Raw genomic sequence first — 23,173 nt, 5'->3', positions numbered from 1 at the left:
CGTGACACCCGGGCCGTCCCCCGCCGCCCCCGGTGCCCCGCCCACCCCGCCGCGGCCCCGCCCCCGGGCCTGGACCCGCCCCCGTCGGGCGGGCGCAGCCAATGGGGCGGGGGGGCGGGGCGGCCGGGCCGCGCGCGGTGATGATCCCCCCCGGCGCCGCCGCCGCCGCCGCGCCGCCCGCTCGCCCCGCCGCCCCTGGCCCGGCCCCGGCCCCCGGCCGCCCGGCGCTAGGGCCGGAGCCGCCCCGCGGGAAGATGAACTACCTGGTGAGCGGCCGCCGAAGCGGCGGGGAGGGGAGGAGGGGAGCTTCCCCGCGGGGCCTGGGGACGCGCGGGGCGGGGCGGGGACGCGCGGTAACGGCTCACGGCGGGGGCCCCCCCGGCCCTCGTCCCGGCATGGAGGAGGAGGAGGAGGAGGAGGAAGGCCGCAGCCTGGCCGAGCCGAGCCCCCTCGCGTGACTTTGGCCCAGCCCCACCGTGCCGGAGGCAGTGAGGCCTCGCCCCACGACCCGCCTGCCCGGCGGGCGACGGCTCTCCGGGGCCACGGGCCTCCCCGGGCCGCGGTGTCCCGGCCAGGCGGGGTGGGTGCTGGCAGCAAGCAGGGAAACACGGCAGCAGCGGGCAGCCCGAGCCTCCCTGTCCGGCTGCTGTGGGGAGGCGGGAGAGCCGGCGGGTCCGGTCCCGCCGTTCCGGGCGGTGGCGGGAGCCCGGCGCAGGCTGCGGCCTGTCCCACGGCCGCCATGGCACCGGTAAGTCCCGGCGGAGGCCCGAGAGCTCTGTCAGGTGCCTCCGTGCCGTGGCACAGACGAAGCGTCGTGGCACAGCCCGTGTCTGCCGTGGGGATGGCCGGCACCGTGGGCTGGAAGGGGCCTGGGCCCAGCGGTGGCTGGCGTGGGGATGGCTACGGCTGACTCACCACCCTGGCACTTCCTCCCCGGCGGCGGCGGGAAGGGGAGGGAAAGGCAGAGGAGGTCCCCCCGAAACCAGGGAGGCGGAAGGGCCCGGCCCCTTCCTAGCACCACCTCCGGGAAGGATGGGTTGAACTCCAGCGGGGAAGGAAAAGGCAGCTGGAGCGGGGAGATCCAGCCATTGGGCCCCGCTCAGCAAAGCCCCTGGCCCGTGGGGCTCCGTCCTGGTGCTGCGCACCGTCATCTGCCGGGATGACTCCCCACCGGCCGGCGGGGCCCAGCTCACCGTCCCGGCGCGGGGCTCTCTTGCAGAACGTGCTGGCCAAGGCTCTGTACGACAACGTGGCTGAGTCCCCGGACGAGCTCTCCTTCCGCAAGGGCGACATCATGACGGTGCTGGAGCGCAACACGCAGGGGCTGGATGGCTGGTGGCTCTGCTCGCTCCATGGCCGTCAGGGCATTGTCCCCGGGAACCGCCTCAAGATCCTGGTGGGGATGTACGACAAGAAGCAGCAGCAGCAGCAAGCTCCCGGCTCGGCACAGGGACAGGCGCCACCACAGCCGCCGGTGCTCCAGCCTGCTCTGCCTTACCACCACCCAGGGGGTTACACCCCGCTGTCGCCCGCCTCGCAGTACACACCCATGCACCCCGCTTATGCCCCCCAAGGGGACAATGTCTACCTGATGCCGGTCCCCAGCAAGGGACAGCAGGGTCTCTACCCGGGCTCGGCGCCCACTGGACAGTTTCCACCTGCCCCGGCTAAGCAGCTGCCCGCCTACCCGAAGCAGACGCCTCCCCACGCCTTCCCCAGCCCCGGCCAGGAGATCTACCAGGTGCCCCCCTCCCTGGGCCAAGTGGCGGAGGCATACCCCGGGGGCTCTGCCAGTCCCCCTCAGGACGTCTACCAGGTTCCTCCCTCAGCCGGTCAGGCTCAAGATATCTACCAGGTGCCCCCGTCTTTGGACGCAAGGAGCTGGGAAGGGCACAAGCCGCAGGGAAAGGTAGGATGGGGGTCCTGGGGGGTGGCAGCGCTGTTGCAGGGTGCTCTGCGGTTCGTGGTGGCGAGTGGGTGCCAGGGCTGTCGGGCTTCAGCTTATCTACCTGCCGCTGTCTCTTGAAGTGGGACGTCCTTGTGCCCGTTGCGGGGGCTGTATGGGCATCCTCCCCCATGCCACTGGCAGGCGTGGGCATGCCAGGGAGGTCCCTGCAGTGGCTGAGGTGCACCCATTGGCGTTGCCTCCCCAGCTCAGGGCTGGCACAGCGTTCAGCGCTTGCATCTCCTTGGTCTGTTGTGTGGGCTCTGCTGGTGTCACTGAGGGCACAGCAGTTGTGCCTGGGGTGGGCACGGGGTGCTGGTGGTCCAAGAGTCACTTGGAGGTGCCCGTTGGCCGGATCCTGCAGCTATGGAGGTAGCTGTGGCACTCAGCGTGCTGTTGTGATGTTTTCTTCCTCCCTGCAGTACATGCAGGGGCAGGCAGCTGGTGCCAGCGTGTCCTGGCCGTGCGAGGGAGCCTGCCAGCGCTTGCTGGCTGGGTTTCCTGGTGAGGCAAGGACAGACACCAATCTGTCCCCAACACGGAGATCCCAGTGTGGTGGCCCTAACAGCTACATCCTGGACGCTGGGCTCCTCCCAGTTCTGCCCCTTCCCTGGCATGTCACCCCGCTTTCAGCGTCGTGTTTTCCGGGAAGGCTACCCTGACTCATGCCCCTGGGAAGCAGCCAGTGAGGGTTGGGGGGGCTACCAAATCATGCCTAGGGTATGGGGAGCATCTTAAAACAGAGAACCTGCCCAGCACCTCTGCCAGTTGCTCAGCCCTTCTTGCCCCCTGGCACCGGCTGGACAGGATGCCATGACCCTCTGGGTTTGGTTATTTGCTGCTCGTTGTGTCCCCATGGTACAGCAAGGTGGGCACTGAGCTGCGGGCAGGGATCTGCCGACATCCTGCAGGCGCTGGCAAATCCCTGCCCACGGCTCGGTGCCTGAATCGGCCATTCCCTTCTGCACGCTGCGGCTCTGCCAGTTGGGCTTTGTCTCTCGCTGAGGCTCGCCGCTATAAATAACCGGTGATATCATCTCCCCCGTCCCCGGCGTCACCGTGAGAAGCGTGCACGCCCGGCTGGGGAGCGCCCTCCCGTGGGCACTGGTTTGTCCGGTGCCGGATGGTCTGATACAGGATTCATCGTCCATTCTGTCTCCAGCCCCATCGCTGGCGAGGTTGATGTAGGGTGGGGGGATGCTCAACGGTGCCCACCTCTGCCCTTTCCTTCTTTCCAGGTGCTGGTGCCCACCCGCGTGGGGCAGGTGTACGTCTATGACTCCCCCAAGGGCGAGCAGGATGAGTACGATTTCCCTCGCCACCTCCTCTCCGTGGGCTCCCAGGAGATCTACGACGTGCCGCCTGTCCGAGGCGGGGTCCCGAGCCAGTTCAGCCAGGAGGTGAGGCTGGGGGGGCGGGTCACTGGCTCCATCCCTCAGCCCAGGTGATGCTCCGGCACAGCCTGGGATCCAAACCTGGGCAAATTACACTCAAAGCTGGGCATGTTATGGGCCTTGGGGCTTCTTCTCGTGCCTTCATCCTTCCCGGTCCCTGGGAGGAGTTGGAAGCCCACGCTATCCCTGAGACTATGTCGTGTGTCCCCTGGCTCCAGGTCTATGACATGCCCCCCATGGCAGTGAAGGGTCCTAATGGGCAGGACCCAGGGCAGGAGATCTACGACGTGCCCCCCAGTGTGGAGAAGAACCTGCACCAAACTGTAAGTGCTGCTGGGAAGCTCCCAGCTTCTTCATATGAGACAGACACATTTTACAGTGAGAACAATCATTCACTGGAACAACCTCCCCTGGGACGTGGTGGTGTTCCTGGTGCTGGAGGCTTTCAAGATGCAAGGGGACAGGGGGCTAGATGACATCATCTAGGGGACAAGGTAGGACCAGATGATCTTTTGAGGTCCCTTCCAACCTGGGCTGCTCTAGGATTTTGTGATTCCCACCCCAAAAGGGACATGGGAGGCCGGGGGTGCTGCAGCAGGGCTGTGCCAGCCTCCCCGGAGGCTGGGGTGCCCATGGGGGTGGCACGGCTCCATCCGGGTGTGCATGCGGGGCTGGTGCTTACATGCACCACGGCATGGTGCAGCCTACCTGTGCGTCTACTCGTGACCCGGGCTGGCTCTCCCGGTGATGCTGACGGTGCCTGCCACTGCCCTTGCAGGTGTACGACGTCCCCCCCTCGGTGAGCAAAGACGTGCCAGACGGCCCGGTGCGGGAGGAGACCTACGACGTGCCCCCCGCCTTCGCCAAGCAGAAAGCCTTCGACCCCTCCCGCCACCCCCTCATCCTGGCCCAGCAGGAGCCCTACTTGCCAGAGGATGTCTACGACGTGCCGCCAGCGGCTGGGAAAGGCGCCCCCGAACTGCCACTCTCCCACGAGATCTATGATGTGCCCCCCAGCCTCAAGAAGTTGGGGGGGTTGGCCTTCCCCTCCCAGGAGGTGTACGACGTGCCCCGGGACCTGCACGCCCCAGGCAAGGGCTCCCTGGACACGGAGGGCGAGTACATCTATGACGTACCACCGCAAGTGGACCGTGAGGCCAAGGGTGCCGATGCCAAGCGCCTCTCGGCCTCCAGCACGGGCAGCACCCGCAGCAACATCTCCACGTCCTCGCTGGACGTGGTGCCCATGAAGGAGCCAGGCAAGGGAGCCGGCAAGGAGTTCTCCCTGGACTTGGACGCCGCCATGGAGACGCTGGCAAAGCTCCAGCATGGCATCAGCGGTGCTGTCTCCTACCTCATGTCCTTCATCAGTGCCAACTGGCGCAGCCCTGAGTACATGGAGGCCAACGCCGCCAGCATCCATGGGGCAGCCGAGGGTGTCCGAACAGCGCTCTGGGACCTGCTGGAGTTTGCCCGGGGGGCGGTGGGCAATGCTGCCCAGGCCTCTGACCGTTCCCTCTACACCAAGCTCAGCAAGCAGCTGCAGAAGATGGAGGAGGTCTACCAGGCTCTGGCACGGCATGGCCAAGCGCTGGACGCTTGCCACTGGGCCCCGAGTGCCCTGGCTAGCGGCAAGGCGGGCACGGATGACTTGGAGCACTTCGTCATGCACTCGCGCGGCGTCCCCGATGACACCAAGCAGTTGGCCTCCTTCCTGCACGGCAATGCCTCCCTCCTCTTCAAACGGACAAAACTGGTGGCGGAGAGTGGTGGCCACGGGCCCCCTCACCCCTCCGACAAAGCCAGCAGCATCCAGTCACGGCCCCTGCCCTCCCCACCCAAGCTGCTGGCCCAGGAGTCACCTGATGGGCCCTACGAGAACAGCGAGAGCGGCTGGATGGAGGACTATGACTATGTCCATCTCCAGGTGGGCGCGGGCAGGGGGGCTGCTCCCCACGGGTGGGTTTTGTGCCTGCAGCTCCCCGGCACCGGGGGATCGGGCTGCTCTGACTGTGGTGGTGCCTCTGCCACCCACGTCTTGCTTTTACCCTCTGGCTTGAGGACTGCGGGGACCAGGGGTGTCCCAAGGCAGGTGGGGGCTCGCTCCCAGCAAGGGTGGTGTTGCTGATCCCCATGTCACACCCCTTCCTTCCGTGCAGGGCAAGGAGGAGTTTGAGAAGACCCAGAAGGAGCTGCTGGAGAAAGGCAACATCATCCGCCAGAGCAAGGACCAGCTGGAGCACCAGCAGGTAACAGAGCTGGGGTGGGTGGGTGCTGCTGGGCACAGCTCTCGGGGCAAGCAGGTCTTTGGCTCCTGCTTCCCCTGTGCCCTCGCTGCTGGTCTGGACCCCTGTGGCTCTCGCCTGGCTGTCCTCATGGTGGGTTCTGGTTCGCCTTCCGTGCCAGCGCTGTGCCAGCAGAGATGAGCATTGGCACCTTGCTCCTGGAGAGGAGCCTGGTACGGCCATCCTTGTCCTGGGGCTGGCACTGGTTTTGCCAGTCCTGTTGGCTGTTTTTCCTGGGGCAGAGCTATCACCTGGGCCAGTGGCCACAGCCACCTGCGCTGGTGGCTCCAGGGAGGGAGGAGGGCCTGGGCTCAATGGCCGTCCTGCCTCACACCCCTCCCTCCCGCAGCTGAAGCAGTTCGAGCGGCTGGAGCAGGAGGTGACGCGCCCCATTGACAATGACCTGTCCAACTGGAGCCCCCCCCAGCACTATGGACCGGCGCGAGGCAGCGGGGCTCTGTGTCCTGCTGACCGCCAGCTCCTCCTCTTCTACCTGGAGCAGTGCGAGGCCAACCTCACCACGCTCACCAATGCCGTCGACGCGTTCTTCACCGCTGTCAGCACCAACCAACCCCCCAAGATCTTTGTGGCCCACAGCAAGTTCGTCATCCTTAGCGCGCACAAGCTAGTCTTCATTGGGGACACGCTGTCCCGCCAGGCCAAGGCCCAGGACATCCAGCACAAGGTGATGCACTACAGCAACCTCCTCTGTGAGATGCTCAAAGAGATCGTGGTGACCACCAAGGCGGCTGCCCTCCACTACCCTTCTCCCGCTGCCTCTAAGGACATGGTGGAGCGTGTCAAGGACCTTGCCAACAGCACGCAGCAGTTCAGGATGGTGCTGGGCCAGTTGGCAGCCATGTGATGGGGTTGCTGGGTTGCTGTCCCCTCCCCACAGCCCCCACCCCGTACCCAGACATGCATCCCCCTCCATGAGAGCCCTCTCTGCCCGGTGTAAGCAGACATGTACATAGAGACTCCCACGTGCACTGGGGACCTGGGGCTCCCCTGGTAGAGGGATGAGGGGCTGCGGCCATCATCCCCCTTCCTCTTCTTTCTCCCTCCGGCCAGAGGCCAAGGTTGGGGTTTGGAGCTGTGCCCATGAGGAAGCAAAGCTGGGAGGTGGATTCATGTCTGCTCCCTCCCCGCTGTCCTCTCTCTGTACCGAACCGGCGGGTGTTCCTGGCCTGGAGGCCATGGGGCCATGTCCCCATTGGATGGCAATTTGGGGCAATGCTGGGGCTGTTCCCCTTTGGGGGGGCTTCCTAAGGAGTCTCCTGCAACCAGTGGATTTTAATGGCGCGGAAGCCACCCTTTGCAGTGGGACAGGGGCAGGGAGAGGTTGTGCTGTCCCCCTGTGGGGCCGGGGCTGTGGATAAGGGTCCCCAAGGGGCTAAGGGGTGATGGGGGCAGGAGGAGTCTGACCTGTGCGTTCATGTGTCTCGGGTTTTGCTACCCTACCAGCTGTAACTGAACCGCAAACTGAAATTGGTGCCTTTTGAACACGCGGAAGCTTCCACTGGTTCCCGGAGCTACAGAGTCGCAGCCCCACAAAACAGCCCCCAGCAGCATAAAGATTTACCTAGAGATGCCCCCAGCTTCTGGGTAGCTGCCTGTGCCTGCCGTGGGGTGGGGCCCCTGGCGAGGAGCTGGCTTGTTCTGTCCCTGCAAAAGACATCATGGTGCATGGAGGCTGTGGGTGCCAAGGGGTTTATTGAGGGGGTTGGGATCCCTGACCCACAGGGGTGGGCACAGGGGCATTTGGGGGAACATGGGCCACCCCAGCCCTGACTTGGAGGCTGCTGTCCCCCCGCCAGCTCAGCGCCGGTGCCCCCTTCAGAGCGCCATGCCGGGGTTCAGGAGGTTGTGGGGGTCCAGTGCAGCCTTGATGCGGTGCAGGGTGTCCAGCCCCTCCTGGCCCAGCTCCTCCAGCAGCAGTGCCCGCTTGCCCAGCCCCACGCCGTGCTCCCTGGCTTCTCCCTATCTGCCCATCTAGGGTGTCCCCATCCCCACCTGCCCAGGTGCTGGGCGATGGCGTGGGCACACCGGGCCTTGCTGGGTCCTGGGGGTCGAAGACAAGGAAGCAGTGGAAGTTGCCAGGAGCCATGGTGCACCTGGAGGAGTGTGGCCCCCGCGGCCAGCCCCAGACTACTGAAGCAGCTGCAGGTGATGGCTATCACCTTGCCCAGGAACGTTGGGCAGGAGGAGGTGGCACTGAGCCCCTGATCCCTGGCCCCACGGCCAGCCCCAGAACTCCCTGATGTGACCATACCTGGCCTTGGCCCCACATGTCCACGCAGGTGTTCCCCATGTCAGGCCACATGCCCCCAAGCCTGGCCAGGTGTCCCACTCCCTGGCCAGGTGTCCCTGTGGGAGGCCACATGCCCCCACATCTGGCCATGTGTCCGCACACCCAGTGTACAGCCAGGTGTCCCTGAGCCCGCTCAGCTGTCCCTGCACCTGGCCACGTGTCCCCACCTCTTGCAGGTGTCCCCAGGGGCTGTCCCCCAGCCTCCTGCCCTCCTTGGCCAACGGACGTGTCCTTCCTAAGCCCAGCCAGGTGTCCACAGCACGCTCTGTGTCCCTGCACTCGGCCACGTGTCCCCCCGCACCTGGCCACGGTGTCCCTGACCCCACGGGAAGCTATGCGTCATCATACTCCCAGCCTTCCCGGCCAGGGTCCCCGTGTCCCCCAGCCTTGTGTCCCCCAGCCTCATGTCGCCGTGCCCATCCACACGTCCCCACCAGCCAGGTGTCCCCATGCCTCCAGCCATGCCAGCCAGGTGCCCCCATGCCCAGAGACGTGTCCCCATGACCGCTGCATGCCCGGCCACGTGTCCCCCAGCCGCCTGGCTGCCCTGCGCCCCTCCCCGCCCGTCCCGGTGACGCAGCGAGGACGCAGCATGGTGGGGGTGTCAGCATTTATTGCCGCGCTCAGTTGGCCGCCAGGACGGAGTTGATCCAGTCGCGGAGCATGGTGACGCGGGCGTAGACGCCGGGCACGTTGGGGTCGCAGGTGCTGCTGCCCCAGGAGACGATGCCCACCAGGGTCCAGGCGCCGTCCTTCTGGCACACCAGCGGGCCCCCGGAATCGCCCTGCGGGCAGCAGGTGAGCGCAGGGACCGGGGTTGGGGGGGGGCTGGGGAGCAGGGGGGGCGCGGGGGCACTTACCATGCAGGAGGAGGCACCGTCGGCGCCGGCGCACACCATCACGTCAGCGATGCGGTACCCCCAGAACTGCTTGCACTGTGCGTTGGTGAGCAGGGGCAGGGCCACCTGCTGCAGCACCGTTGGCGTCGCCGAGGCTGTGGGGGAGCGGGGCCGCGTCAGCGCCCGCATGGCCCCCGGGGGCCCAGGGGACGGGCATCAGGATGGGAATGGGGACAGGGATGAGGAGGAGGATGGGACTTGGGATGGGGTTGGGGCTGGCGCCGGGTCTGAGTATTAGGATGAGCTCTGAGGGTGAGGATGGAGGATTGGGATGGGGATGAGGATGAGGATGGGGAAGGGGATGGGGATTGGAGATGGGCATGAGGATAGGGATGGGCATGAGGATGGGGAAAGGCAAGGGGATGGGGATGCGGATGAGGGCGGGGATGGGGAAGGGAGAAGGGGTGGGGATGAGCATGCGGATGAGGAGAGGGATGGGAATGGGGACGGGGAGGTGCGGTACCGTTGGGGTCAGTGAGCCCCCAGCCAGTGGTGACACAGGTCAGGCCCCCGAGGAAGTCATCGGCGGCCTGGGGCAGGCAGACAGGGGACACACGCGCCGACAGCCGTGCCGGGGTGGCCAGTTTGAGCAGGGTGATGTCGTTGCGGATGGTCAGCATGTTGAACTTGGGGTTCTTGAAGACCTGGAGCAGGCGGCACCGCTCCCAGCGCCCGCACCCCTGGCTGGCCAGGGTGCTGGGCACTGGGGACTCCACAAGGACTGATGGGACCCCAGGGACTGGTGGGGACCCGGGGGAATGGCCCCGTGGGTCCCCGGCTGACTGGGTCCCTGCGGTGCAGATCCCAGCTCCTGGGGCCCAAGGGAATCACAGGGACCCCAGGGAGCAGACCCCAACCCTGGGGCAGATGGGTGGCAGGGACACCCCAGGGACAAAGGATACCAGCAGGGACCAGGGACCCCCCAGGAACACCCCCCAGGGACACCAACAGGGAACAGACCCCAAGTCCTGGGCTGATGAGGACCCAGGGAGCAGACCCCAGCCCCTGGGGCACTGGGCACTGGGGACACCCCGGGCACCAGGGACACCAACAAGGAGTCAGGGGGACCCCGGGCGAGGCAAACTCCAAATCCCTGGCTGAGGTGCACCCAGGGAGCAGGTGACAAGCCCAGGCACCAATGGGCGCCAGGCTCCAGGGAGCAGTGGCCAGACCCCGATGCTCGGGACAACGAGGCCACCAACGAGCCCATGTCCCACCCGCAGTTGCTGCTGCCCCACAGGGCATCCCCCAGCCCAGGGGCACTGGGGAGTGGGGATAGCCCAGGTCACAGCACCCGCAGGGGCTGATGAGGACCCTGTGTTCCTGACCCCCATCCCTTGGGGGGACAGGGAACAGGGTCCTGACCCCTGGGATGAGGGTGACCCTGGACAACCCAGGGGACACAGACCCAGGGATGTGGGGCTCCGCGGACACCCCTGTGAAGAACCTCTCACCCTGTGAGAACCTGATCCTCACTCAGGATAAGGGGACCAAGGGACCCCCGTGGACCCGATCCCCAGGACAAGGGGCACCCGGACTCGCAGGGCTCCCCGTGGTGGCTGTGGGACCCTGCAGGCACACGGCCCCCCGCGCCGGCAGTACCTTCTCGATGGCCAGCTTCTGCTCGTCAGCGGAGGGTGATTCGTGGTCATACGCGCCCACCACCACAGTGTCGGTGGTCCTGGGCATGGGCAGGCGCTGAGCACCAGGCACCGGCATGGGGATAGGGGTTCCCTGGGGATCTCGTGCCCAGCCCCGGGCCAACCGGCAGCAGAGCCGGTGCCTACCTGACGCCACAGTGGGCAGCGGTGACCACCCAGTTCTCGCTGATCAGCGACCCGCCGCAGAAGTGGAAGCCGTTGTAGCGCTGGCAGGGAGAGCTGCCGTCAGCACCTGGCACCGCCGGCACCACTGCCGGGGTGCTCTGCGCCCGGCCCCTGCCCCGGCACACACCCCGGCACCCAGCCCCCTGTGAGCACTCACCTGGAGGGAGACCTGCCATGGCCAGGACCCCGGCACCGCTGGCTCCCCGTTGACGATGCGGTTGTAGCCGTGGATGACGGGTGTGATGGCCGGCACGCCGCAGCCTGCGGGGCACAGGCAGCCATGGGACAAGGGCCCCGGCCACCCCGGCCCCACACCCCCCCACCGCTGCCGCCACCCCTCGCCCGCCCCGCCAAGCCCTGCAGCCCCACGCACTCGCCAGGGAGAGGGAGGCATAGGCAGAGCCTGCCAGTGCCAGGCAACTCAGCAGCCACAGCAGAGCCATCGTCACTTGTGGGGACAGACCCTGCCTGGGGCTCGGCGCCTCTTATATCTGCCGTTGGGCACGGCCCCGCCGCTGGCCTTGCCGCCACGGCCTCGGGAGATAGCGTGGCACCCGGCACAGTGCCAGGGCAGGGCCTGGGAGCATAGCACCTGGAGCTGGTGGCCTTGGCTGTGGGACCGCACTGCTGGGGTCTAAGTGCTGGCTTCAGCATGCTTCTTGGCTGAGTTCATGGGGTGGGTTGCCACTGGGCCACGGCATGGTGGAGGTTGGAAGGGACCTTGGAGCTCACCTGGTCCATCCCCAGCAGGGCCACCCAGAGCAGCTGCCCAGGACCGTGTCCAGGTGGCTTCTGAGTATCTCTGTGGATGGAGACTCTACAGCTGCCCTGGGCAACCTGTGCCAGTGCTCGGTCACCCCACAGTGAAAATGTGTCTCCTGATGGTAAGAGGGACCCTCCTGAGTGTCTGTTTGTCCCATCACCTCTGGTCCTGGCACGGGGGGGGCACCACTGAAATAGGCTGGCTCTGTCCCCTTTGCACCCTCCCTTTACAGCCAGGAGAGATGCTCCTGTCCCTTCCACAGCTCCCTTGCCTTTCACTGGACTCTCTCCAGTGTGTCCCTGTCTCTCTCATACTGGGGAGCCCAGCACCAGACCCAGCACTCCAGGGGTGGCCTCCCCCCTCCCCAGCGCTGAGCAGGGGGGCAGGAGCCCTCCTTTAACCTGCACCAATGCGCTGCCTTGTGCGGCCACGGCTGCTGCGAGGGCTCATGGCTGGTGCTTGGGCAACCCAGTGCCCACCAGCACCCGGGGTTTGGTCTGCAGAGCTCTTCCCAGCTGGTCTCCAGACAGGGGCACAGAGTCTCTACTTGTTCCCAGGGCCAGGCCCCCACAGCACCCAGGGGTTGGGTCACAACCCAACCCAGTACCCATGGGTTGGGTCACAACCACAACCCAGTACCCACGATCATCCCTATGGTCGGGGAGGACTTCTGTGCTTGTATAGGACTCTCTAGGCGCCGGCACCCCATCTCTATGGCCCGTGGGTCACTCTAGTCGTCCTGGAGGTCCATCCTTATGGTCTGGGAAGACTTCCAGGCTTGGAGGCGCCCTTCTAGTCGCCGGCACCCCGTCTCTATGGTCCAGGGGTCGCTCTAGCCATGCCGGAGGACGTCCCTATGGTCTGGGAGGCTGACATGGCGGTGACTCTCTAGCCGCCGTCTCCCCGTCTCTATGGTTCCTGGCGCTCGCTCTAGTATCCCGGAGGTCCATCTCTGTGGCCTCAGAGGACTGTCTAGCCACCGGCACCCCGTGTCTATGGTGCATCGGACGCTCTAGCCATCATCGAGGTCTCTCCCTATGTCCCCAAAAGTCTTCCGGATACGGATGCACATCTCTAGCCACAGGCACGCCGTCTCTATGATTCATGGGGGCACTCTAGCCATCCCAGCGGTCCGTTCCTATGGCCCGGGAGGACTTACGGGCTCGGTGGCGACTCTCTCGTCGTCAGATCATCCCTGACGGCTAGAGCGACCCGCACACCCTAGAGACGGCATGCTGGCAGCTAGAGAGTCTCCTCCGAGCCCAGGAGTCCTCCCGGACCATAGGGATGGTACGCCGGCACGGCTAGAGCGACCCCACGAACTATAGAGGCTGGTTGCCGACAGCTAGAGAGCCGCGTCCAAGCCCAGAAGTCCTCCTGGACCATAGGGACGGGCCTCCGGGCCATTTACAGCGACCCCTTCGACCACAGAATCGGGGTGCCTGCAGCTAGAGAGTCGCGTCCGAGCCCGAAAGTCCTCCCGGACCATAAGTATGGACCTCCAGGACGGCTAAACCAACCCGTGCACCACAGAGCTGGGTGCTGGCGGCTAGAGAGTCGCCTCTGTGCCCGCATGTCCTCCCCAACCATAGGGAGGACCATCCCTGACGGCTAGAGCTACCCGTGGACCATAGAGATGGACTGCCAGCATCTAGAGAGTTGCCTCCGACCACAGAAGTCCTCCCGGACGATAGGGGATGGGGCTATGGGACATCTAGAATGACCCGTGGACAACAGAGATAGTTGCTGGCGGCTAGAGTCGCCTCTGAGCCCAGAAATCCTCCCGGACCATAGGGGGCGGGCCTACAGGTGTCTAGACCGACCCGTGAACCATAGAGACGGGGTGCTGGTGCTAGAGAGTCGCCTCCAAGCCCAGAAGTCCTCCTGCCCATAGGTGACGGTGCTCCCTGACGGCTAGACGGACCCGTCGACCATAGAGACAGGGTGCTGGCGGCTAGAGAGCCATCGCCAAGCCCAGAAAGCCTCCCGGACCATAGGGACGGACCTCCCTCGTGGGAACAGACGCTGTCTGGGGCTCGGTGCCTCTTAGATAGTGTGGCACCTGACACGGCACAGCTGGCACAGTGCCCGTACTGGCACCATGGCCATCACCTAACCCCTGGGTGCTGTGGGGGCCTGGCCCTGGGAACAAGTAGAGACTCTGTGCCCCCGTCTGGAGACCAGCTGGGAAGAGCTCTGCAGACCAAACCCCGGGTGCTGGTGGGCACTGGGTTGCCCAAGCACCAGCCATGAGCCCTCGCAGCAGCCGTGGCCGCACAAGGCAGCGCATTGGTGCAGGTTAAAGGAGGGCTCCTGCCCCCCTGCTCAGCGCTGGGGAGGGGGGAGGCCACCCCTGGAGTGCTGGGTCTGGTGCTGGGCTCCCCAGTATGAGAGAGACAGGGACACACTGGAGAGAGTCCAGTGAAAGGCAAGGGAGCTGTGGAAGGGACAGGAGCATCTCTCCTGGCTGTAAAGGGAGGGTGCAAAGGGGACAGAGCCAGCCTATTTCAGTGGTGCCCCCCCCGTGCCAGGACCAGAGGTGATGGGACAAACAGACACTCAGGAGGGTCCCTCTTACCATCAGGAGACACATTTTCACTGTGGGGTGACCGAGCACTGGCACAGGTTGCCCAGGGCAGCTGTAGAGTCTCCATCCACAGAGATACTCAGAAGCCACCTGGACACGGTCCTGGGCAGCTGCTCTGGGTGGCCCTGCTGGGGATGGACCAGGTGAGCTCCAAGGTCCCTTCCAACCTCCACCATGCCGTGGCCCAGTGGCAACCCACCCCATGAACTCAGCCAAGAAGCATGCTGAAGCCAGCACTTAGACCCCAGCAGTGCGGTCCCACAGCCAAGGCCACCAGCTCCAGGTGCTATGCTCCCAGGCCCTGCCCTGGCACTGTGCCGGGTGCCACGCTATCTCCCGAGGCCGTGGCGGCAAGGCCAGCGGCGGGGCCGTGCCCAACGGCAGATATAAGAGGCGCCGAGCCCCAGGCAGGGTCTGTCCCCACAAGTGACGATGGCTCTGCTGTGGCTGCTGAGTTGCCTGGCACTGGCAGGCTCTGCCTATGCCTCCCTCTCCCTGGCGAGTGCGTGGGGCTGCAGGGCTTGGCGGGGCGGGCGAGGGGTGGCGGCAGCGGTGGGGGGGTGTGGGGCCGGGGTGGCCGGGGCCCTTGTCCCACGGCTGCCTGTGCCCCGCAGGCTGCGGCGTGCCGGCCATCACACCCGTCATCCACGGCTACAACCGCATCGTCAACGGGGAGCCAGCGGTGCCGGGGTCCTGGCCATGGCAGGTCTCCCTCCAGGTGAGTGCTCACAGGGGGCTGGGTGCCGGGGTGTGTGCCGGGGCAGGGGCCGGGCGCAGAGCACCCCGGCAGTGGTGCCGGCGGTGCCAGGTGCTGACGGCAGCTCTCCCTGCCAGCGCTACAACGGCTTCCACTTCTGCGGCGGGTCGCTGATCAGCGAGAACTGGGTGGTCACCGCTGCCCACTGTGGCGTCAGGTAGGCACCGGCTCTGCTGCCGGTCGGCCCGGGGCTGGGCACGAGATCCCCAGGGAACCCCTATCCCCATGCCGGTGCCTGGTGCTCAGCGCCTGCCCATGCCCAGGACCACCGACACTGTGGTGGTGGGCGCGTATGACCACGAATCACCCTCCGCTGACGAGCAGAAGCTGGCCATCGAGAAGGTACTGCCGGCGCGGGGGGCCGTGTGCCTGCAGGGTCCCACAGCCACCACGGGGAGCCCTGCGAGTCCGGGTGCCCCTTGTCCTGGGGATCGGGTCCACGGGGGCCCCTGGTCCCCTTATCCTGAGTGAGGATCAGGTTCTCACAGGGTGAGAGGTTCTTCACAGGGGTGTCCGCGGAGCCCCACATCCCTGGGTCTGTGTCCCCTGGGTTGTCCAGGGTCACCCTCATCCCAGGGGTCAGGACCCTGTTCCCTGTCCCCCCAAGGGATGGGGGTCAGGAACACAGGGTCCTCATCAGCCCCTGCGGGTGCTGTGACCTGGGCTATCCCCACTCCCCAGTGCCCCTGGGCTGGGGGATGCCCTGTGGGGCAGCAGCAACTGCGGGTGGGACATGGGCTCGTTGGTGGCCTCGTTGTCCCGAGCATCGGGGTCTGGCCACTGCTCCCTGGAGCCTGGCGCCCATTGGTGCCTGGGCTTGTCACCTGCTCCCTGGGTGCACCTCAGCCAGGGATTTGGAGTTTGCCTCGCCCGGGGTCCCCCTGACTCCTTGTTGGTGTCCCTGGTGCCCGGGGTGTCCCCAGTGCCCAGTGCCCCAGGGGCTGGGGTCTGCTCCCTGGGTCCTCATCAGCCCAGGACTTGGGGTCTGTTCCCTGTTGGTGTCCCTGGGGGGTGTTCCTGGGGGGTCCCTGGTCCCTGCTGGTATCCTTTGTCCCTGGGGTGTCCCTGCCACCCATCTGCCCCAGGGTTGGGGTCTGCTCCCTGGGGTCCCTGTGATTCCCTTGGGCCCCAGGAGCTGGGATCTGCACCGCAGGGACCCAGTCAGCCGGGGACCCACGGGGCCACTCCCCGGGGTCCCCACCAGTCCCTGGGGTCCCCATCAGTCCTTGTGGAGTCCCCAGTGCCCAGCACCCTGGCCAGCCAGGGGTGCGGGCGCTGGGAGCGGTGCCGCCTGCTCCAGGTCTTCAAGAACCCCAAGTTCAACATGCTGACCATCCGCAACGACATCACCCTGCTCAAACTGGCCACCCCGGCACGGCTGTCGGCGCGTGTGTCCCCTGTCTGCCTGCCCCAGGCCGCCGATGACTTCCTCGGGGGCCTGACCTGTGTCACCACTGGCTGGGGGCTCACTGACCCCAACGGTACCGCACCTCCCCGTCCCCATTCCCATCCCTCTCCTCATCCGCATGCTCATCCCCACCCCTTCTCCCTTCCCCATCCCCGCCCTCATCCGCATCCCCATCCCCTTGCCTTTCCCCATCCTCATGCCCATCCCTATCCTCATGCCCATCTCCAATCCCCATCCCCTTCCCCATCCTCATCCTCATCCCCATCCCAATCCTCCATCCTCACCCTCAGAGCTCATCCTAATACTCAGACCCGGCGCCAGCCCCAACCCCATCCCAAGTCCCATCCTCCTCCTCATCCCTGTCCCCATTCCCATCCTGATGCCCGTCCCCTGGGCCCCCGGGGGCCATGCGGGCGCTGACGTGGCCCCGCTCCCCCACAGCCTCGGCGACGCCAACGGTGCTGCAGCAGGTGGCCCTGCCCCTGCTCACCAACGCACAGTGCAAGCAGTTCTGGGGGTACCGCATCGCTGACGTGATGGTGTGCGCCGGCGCCGACGGTGCCTCCTCCTGCATGGTAAGTGCCCCCGCGCCCCCCCTGCTCCCCAGCCCCCCCCCAACCCCGGTCCCTGCGCTCACCTGCTGCCCGCAGGGCGATTCCGGGGGCCCGCTGGTGTGCCAGAAGGACGGCGCCTGGACCCTGGTGGGCATCGTCTCCTGGGGCAGCAGCACCTGCGACCCCAACGTGCCCGGCGTCTACGCCCGCGTCACCATGCTCCGCGACTGGATCAACTCCGTCCTGGCGGCCAACTGAGCGCGGCAATAAATGCTGACACCCCCACCATGCTGCGTCCTCGCTGCGTCACCGGGACGGGCGGGGAGGGGCGCAGGGCAGCCAGGCGGCTGGGGGACACGTGGCCGGGCATGCAGCGGCCATGGGGACACGTCTCTGGGCATGGGGGCACCTGGCTGGTGGGGACGTGTGGCTGGGCACAGCAACATGAGGCTGGGGGACATGGGGACCCTGGCCGGGAAGGCTGGGAGCATGATGACGCGTAGCTTCCCGTGGGGTCAGGGACACCATGGCCAGGTGCGGGGGGACATGTGGCTGAGTGCAGGGACACAGAGTGTGCTGTGGACACCTGGCTGGGCTTAGGGAGGACACGTCCGCTGGCCAAGGAGGGCAGGAGACTTGGGGCCAGGTGTCCCCTCCCCTGGGGACACCTGCACGAAGCGGGGGCACGTGGCCAGGTGCAGGGACACCCGAGCGGGCTCAGGGACACCCGGTTGTACACTGGGTGTGGGGACACGTGGCCAGATGTGGGGGCGTGTGGCCTCCCACAGGGACACCTGGCCAGGGAGTGGGACACCTGGCCAGGCTTGGAGGCACGTGGCCTCGCATGGGGAACACCTGGGTGGACACCTGGGGCCAAGGCCAGGTATGGTGACACCTGGTGAGGTGTGGGACACCTGGGTGGGCATGGGGATCCCCAGCTCACAGGCTGGAGGCTCATGGCCACCCGTGTCCCAGCCCGTGTCCCTGTCAGCTGGAGCCACCTTAACGTGGCGCCATGGGAGGGGACAGAAGGGACAGCTGTGGGAGGGCAGAGTCTGTCCCTGCCCCTGGCTGGAGGCTGGCCATCCCCACCATGGCCCTGTGGCGGGTGCTGGGGCTGGGGCGGGCCCTGGGGCGCCGGAGCTGCTGCTCCAAGGTGGGGCTGGGCAGGAGCACAGAGAGGCAGGGGGCATGGAGGGACACAGGACCTGGCATGGGTCCTGGGCTGGACCCTCCCGCCCCTGCCCTGACAGGGCCCTCTCCACCCTCCGCCAGCACTCGCTGCCCCCTGACTTCGTGGAGGCCCTGAGAGCCGTGGTTGGGGGCCCCAATGTCTCCACGGCCATGGCAGTGCGCGAGCAGCACGGCCACGACGAGTCCATGCATAGGTGGGTACCCGGGGCTGGGACCACTGGGGGGAAGGGTCTGGGGAGGGGAAGGGCCACGGGAAGGGAAGAAGCATGGGAGAGGAAGGAGCATGGGGCGGGGAAGGGTTCTGGGGAAGGGAAAGGTCCTGGGGAGGGGATGGTCCATGGAAAGGGGAAGGGTCCTAGGGAGGGGAAGGGTCTTTGCAGGGGAAGGGAGAGGGGAAGCGGCTGGGGAGGGGAAGGGTCTTGGGGAAGGGGAGGTCCGTGGGGCAGTGGTGCCACCCTGTCCCCCAGCTGTGCCCCTCCGGATGCCGTGGTGTGGCCTCAGGCCGTGGGGCAGGTGCAGGAGCTGGCGGCACTCTGCTACCGCTGCCACGTGCCCATGGTGCCCTTTGGCACCGGCACCGGCCTCGAGGGTGGTGTCAACGCCGTGCAGGTATGGGCCCCCCGGCCCCTGAGCCCCCCTGGCACTCCCCACCTGGCCCCCCCGCATGGGGGCTCTTGGTGCCTGTCCTTGCCCAGCTAAGCCAGTGCCCCCGTGCCAGGGTGGCGTCTGCTTTGACCTGAGCCGCATGGATGCCATCACGGAGCTGAGCCTTGAGGACTTCTCGGTGGCGGTGGAGCCCGGAGTCACCCGCAAGGCCCTCAACAGCCACCTGCGTGGCACCGGGCTCTGGTTCCCCGTCGGTACTGTGGGACCTGGGAGCAGCCAGGGGCTGTGGCACTGGGGGCGCCGGGGATGCCTGTGGGGCTGGGGGTATTGGAAGCACTGGGGGTACTGGGGGGAGCCTGTGGGGTTGGGGTGCTGAAGTCTGAGTTCCCCATGGGGTGCTGTGGTTGCAGCAGTGCTGAGGGTGCCCATGCATGTGCCAGGAATCCAGGAGTGTCAGGGTCCCCACTGAGGTGCTGTGGTCCCAGGGTTGCCCATGGCGGGGGGGTGTGTGATGGTCCCGGGGTGCTGGGGTCCCCATAGTCCTTGGGGTGAAACAGGGCTGGTACAAGGCTGAGCTCCCAGGGTGCCGGCCAGGCTTGGCATGGGGTCCCATGGGGATGTCCTGTGGCCCCGTCCCTGCACCAGCCACCCACCCCGTCCCCATCACCCACCTGCAGACCCCGGGGCAGACGCCTCGCTGTGCGGCATGGCGGCCACGGGCGCCTCGGGCACCAATGCGGTGCGCTACGGCACCATGCGGCCCAACGTGCTCAACCTGCGCGTGGTGCTGCCGGACGGGCGCCTGCTCCACACTGCCGGCCCTGGGCGCCAGGCCAGGTGGGCACCGGGAGGCCGGGCGGGCTGGGTGAGAGCCGCGTGGGCACCCACTCACCGGTCCACGCAGGAAGCGGGCAGCTGGCTACGACCTGACCTCACTCTTCGTGGGCTCTGAGGGCACCTTGGGCTTCCTGACGCAGGCGACACTGCGCCTGCACCCCCTGCCTGAGGCCACCGCTGCTGCTGCCATCGCCTTCCCCAGTGTGCGGGCGGCCGTGGCCTGCACTGTCCAGGTGCTGCAGGCTGCTGTGCCCGTGGCCCGCATTGGTGTGTTCCGGGGCTGGCAGTGGGGCTGGCAGTGGGGCTGGGGGGCCAGTGTCCAGCAGTGGGGCTCAGCGCCGCCTCCTCCTGCCCAGAGTTCCTGGATGAGGTGATGGTGAGCGCCTGCAGCCGATTCAGCGGGCTGGGGCTGCCAGCAGCGGCCACGCTCCTCCTGGAGCTCCACGGCTCCCGGCATGGCCTGGCCGAGCAGCAGCGGCAGGCGGGTAGGGATGGCACTGGCACAGGGACGGAGTGCCTGGGGCTGGGGCCATGGTGGGCACCCTGGGGTGAGGGCAGAGGGGTCAGGGGATTGGGGGTCCCAGAGTCAGGGATGAGTGCCTGGGCTGTGGGTCTGCTGTGGGGCCCTGGGGATGAGTGCCCAGGGACAGGAGATGGGGGGACCAGGGGTGTCCTGGTGTGAAGGATGGTGCTGGGGGGCCATGAAATGGCTCTGCGGTGAGGGACGGGTGCCCAGGACCTGGGACAGGGGGACCAGGCATGTCCTGAGGCAAGGGACGGGTGCCCAGGGCCAGGGATTGAGGGACCTCAGGGTCACCAGAGTGAGGGACAGGTGTCCAGAGCCAGGGACAGGGGGACCAGGGTCCTGGGAGGTCCCGTGGATGTGGAGAAGTGCTCATGGACGGGAGGACCAGGGCTGTCCTGGGATGAGGGACGGGTGTCCAGGACTAGGGCCAGGGGTGTCAGGGATGGGTCTCCAGGATGGGAACTGGGGAATGATGGAGGGGTCACCGGAGTGAGGGATGGGTGCGTGGGCTGGGGGTCTGCTGAGGGTCCCAGGTGCCCAGGGACAGCGGACGGGAGGACCCGGGGGGGTCACAGCATTATGGGTGGGTGCCCAGGGACAAGAGCAACCAGGGCTGTTCTGGGCTGTGGGATGGGTGCCCAGGATGGGCACTGGGGGTCCCAGGATGAGGGCCGGCTGCCCGGGGCTGCTGCGGGTCCCGGCCTGGCCCCGTCCCAGGGCTCCTGGCTGCTGGCAGAGGAGATCGTGCAGCTGAATGGTGGCTCTGGCTTGGTCTGGGCGGAGGAGCCGGAGGAGCGCGGGCGGCTCTGGGCCATGCGCCACAGCGCCTGGTACGCCGCCCTGGCCCTGCGGCCTGGCTGCCAGGTGAGGGATGGGCATGGGGACAGGGACAATGGTGGCAGCACCCCATGGAGCTGCGGGTGCCACGGCTCTGCCCTGCTCGGCCCAGGGCTACTCCACGGACGTCTGCGTGCCCATCTCCCGCCTGCCCGAGGTGGTGGTGGAGACCAAGCAGGACCTGCAGGACTCCGGCCTCACCGGTTAGCAGGGCCGCAGTCCCCCAGGGCGGAGGGTCAGTTGGGGGGCTGCCATCTTCCCCACTGACGCCTGCCTGACCTGTGACCCTGCAGGCCCCATGGTGGGACATGTGGGTGACGGCAACTTCCACTGCCTTCTTGTCTTCAACGCCCATGACCCGTCCGAGGCTCAGCGCGTCCACGCCTTCGCCCAGCGCCTGGGCAGGTGGGGATGGGGACACCCTAGGGGGATGGGGATGGATGGGGGACAGCCCTGTGCCGTCCCTTGATGCCCCTGTCCCACAGGCGGGCGCTGGCGGTGGGGGGCACCTGCACTGGGGAGCACGGCGTGGGGCTGGGCAAGCGGGCGCTGCTGCTGGAGGAGCTGGGCCAGGAGGGGCTGGACACCCTGCACCGCATCAAGGCTGCACTGGACCCCCACAACCTCATGAACCCCGGCAAGGTGCTCTGAGGGGGGCACCGGCGCTGAGCTGGAGGCGGGGCGGCAGCCCTCCCGAGTCAGGGCTGGGGTAGCCATGCTGCCCTGTCCTGCCACCCTCCCTGTTCCCCCAAATCCCCTTGTCCCCACCCCTGCGGGTCGGGGATCCCAAACCCCTCAATAAATCCCTTGGCACCCACAGCCTCCATGTGCCATGATGTTTTTTGGGGGGCCAGGACACCCCAGCCCCTCCCTGGGGGTGTCCCTGTCCCAAGCAGTGCACACGCTGCCACCCACAGCGCAGGGGGACTGGGGCAGGGACCCACTTTACACTTCAGCTGCTTCCCCAGAGCTGCGGTGCCGGTGGTGTGGGGCTGGGAGCCCTCTGGGACATGCTGAGCACCACCGCAGCCATACCCACGCCAAGGCAGACACGAGGAAGGAGCATCGGCGTGGGTGGGGGGCTCCGGCACCCCAGAGGCATCGCTTGCTTCACCAAGAGAGCCAGTGAAATAAAATAACAGTGAATATTTTATTGAACATTGTTTTAATACCATATCAAAACACCTTGACTAATGAAGGAAGCTCCCCTCAAGCTCTTAACTCTTAGTTTCCCCCCCCCCCGTTTTTTTTTTAAATATATAAATACAGAAAGGTTTCCCGCAGGGGCACGGCCACCGGCAGGGGAGGTCTCATCAACGAAAACACGCCTGCCGCACCGGGAGGGGACGGGGATGGGCTGGGGGGCTCACTGCCATGAAACAACTCCATCTTGGCACCTCCGGCAAAGCCACCCCTGTGGCCAGAGGAGTCCAGGGGGGCCGTGGGGGGGCCTTTCCCCCCACACCCTCCTGGAAAGGGTTCCACTCAACGGCGATGACGGAAAGGGCTGTGGGGGGTCGGCAAGAGGAGCCCGGCGAGGGGGGCGGCAGGAGGGGGCGGTGGGGATGCTGCGGCTTTCCAGTCTCTGAGTGGTTATAGCTGAGTTAAAGAGTGACCAGTCTGTAAACATCACCGGGGCAGGGAAGCTCAAATCGAAGAACACACCAGTCAACACGAAGCTTCAGTTGTGGTTTGTTGTTTTTTTGGTTTTTTTTTTTTTTTTTTTTGGTCGGTTTTCTCTTTTTTTCTTCTTTTTTTCTTCTTTTTTTGTCTCCTTGTAAACACTTGAAAGACGAACCCTGCAGCTCAGCAGGGGGGAGCAGTGGCCCCACTCCCAGCGTGGGACAGAGTCCCCATCTCACGCTGCTGGGGCCAGAGTGGAGATCTCCAAAAGGGAGATGGGAGAGAGGTGAAAATTCCCATTTAGTCAGTGCAAAAAAACAGAGCAGAGCCCCCAGGTGAGTCCGGGTGGGAGGTTGGGGGGTTGCCAGTGAGAAATGCCACGTGCTCCGTTTGGTCGGCTGTCCCCCGGCAGCTTTCCCCTTCGTTTCGGGGAGAAAAGCCAAACATCATGGCAGGGTTTCGGCCGAGGGCATCCCCAGGGCCTCCCTGGCAGGCAGAGCTCTCCTGGTGACCAGCGGCTGTGGAGGGGAAAGCAGGTCGCTCTGCTTTTCTCACACTGTCTTCTCCTGAATGTTTCTTTTTTTTTTTTTTTACATCTTTTAAATTAAAAAAAACACCCAAACAACCTCCCCCAAAACAACAAAACAAATAAAAATAGTAAAATAAAATAAAAAAAATTCGCTGTTGTCCCAAGTGGATTCAAGTTTCTGGGTTTTATTTTTGTCGTCTTGAGGAATTTAAAGTCAGCCCAAAACTCCAGGCGGGGCAGGGGGGACGGGGGGAGGAGGTACAGCAGGTATAGCAAGGTGCCCTGCAAAGGC

General features: G+C 66.1%; 4 protein-coding genes across 5 annotated transcripts; 3 read left to right on the top strand and 1 right to left on the bottom strand.

Annotated features, from left to right (window-relative positions):
• Positions 1 to 254: 254 nt before the first annotated feature.
• Positions 255 to 6,489, top strand: BCAR1 (BCAR1 scaffold protein, Cas family member; the record flags this gene model as incomplete). 2 transcript variants are annotated; one of them, XM_082005925.1, is made up of 7 exons in its annotated part: positions 255 to 266; positions 1,220 to 1,909; positions 3,184 to 3,345; positions 3,558 to 3,662; positions 4,118 to 5,266; positions 5,499 to 5,588; positions 5,974 to 6,489. In XM_082005925.1, the coding sequence occupies 7 exons, from the start codon at positions 255 to 257 to the stop codon at positions 6,487 to 6,489; spliced, it is 2,724 nt and encodes a 907-aa protein (XP_081862051.1). The 2 variants fall into 2 exon arrangements, with proteins under 2 accessions (XP_081862051.1, XP_081862050.1); XM_082005924.1 differs by lacking the exon at positions 255 to 266 and having other exon boundaries at positions 1,160 to 1,909.
• A 1,625-nt stretch (positions 6,490 to 8,114) lies between these two features.
• On the bottom strand, positions 8,115 to 11,311 carry LOC309409659 (chymotrypsinogen 2-like). Its single transcript, XM_082005857.1, has 7 exons — positions 11,034 to 11,311; positions 10,818 to 10,921; positions 10,622 to 10,701; positions 10,437 to 10,515; positions 9,298 to 9,478; positions 8,796 to 8,929; positions 8,115 to 8,720 (listed from the first exon to the last, which is right to left on the bottom strand). The coding sequence occupies exons 1-7, from the start codon at positions 11,101 to 11,103 to the stop codon at positions 8,559 to 8,561; spliced, it is 810 nt and encodes a 269-aa protein (XP_081861983.1). The 5' UTR covers positions 11,104 to 11,311; the 3' UTR covers positions 8,115 to 8,558.
• Positions 11,312 to 14,234: 2,923 nt separating this feature from the next.
• On the top strand, positions 14,235 to 17,135 carry LOC309409702 (chymotrypsinogen 2-like). The gene is made up of 6 exons (XM_082005908.1): positions 14,235 to 14,512; positions 14,625 to 14,728; positions 14,845 to 14,924; positions 15,031 to 15,109; positions 16,068 to 16,248; positions 16,617 to 17,135. The coding sequence occupies exons 1-6, from the start codon at positions 14,443 to 14,445 to the stop codon at positions 16,985 to 16,987; spliced, it is 885 nt and encodes a 294-aa protein (XP_081862034.1). The 5' UTR covers positions 14,235 to 14,442; the 3' UTR covers positions 16,988 to 17,135.
• Positions 17,136 to 17,822: 687 nt separating this feature from the next.
• LDHD (lactate dehydrogenase D) lies at positions 17,823 to 21,380 on the top strand (the record flags this gene model as incomplete). Its single annotated transcript, XM_082005671.1, has 11 exons — positions 17,823 to 17,885; positions 18,005 to 18,117; positions 18,391 to 18,532; positions 18,642 to 18,783; positions 19,207 to 19,366; positions 19,434 to 19,633; positions 19,723 to 19,851; positions 20,629 to 20,756; positions 20,842 to 20,932; positions 21,023 to 21,134; positions 21,215 to 21,380. 11 exons carry the CDS (start codon positions 17,823 to 17,825, stop codon positions 21,378 to 21,380), a joined length of 1,446 nt encoding a protein of 481 aa, XP_081861797.1.
• Positions 21,381 to 23,173: the final 1,793 nt, after the last annotated feature.

Source organism: Phaethon aethereus, assembly GCF_964289735.1.
Source record: "Phaethon aethereus genome assembly, chromosome: 13".
Classification (NCBI taxonomy): domain Eukaryota; kingdom Metazoa; phylum Chordata; class Aves; order Phaethontiformes; family Phaethontidae; genus Phaethon; species Phaethon aethereus.
This window is presented reverse-complemented; position numbering and strand designations above follow the sequence as displayed.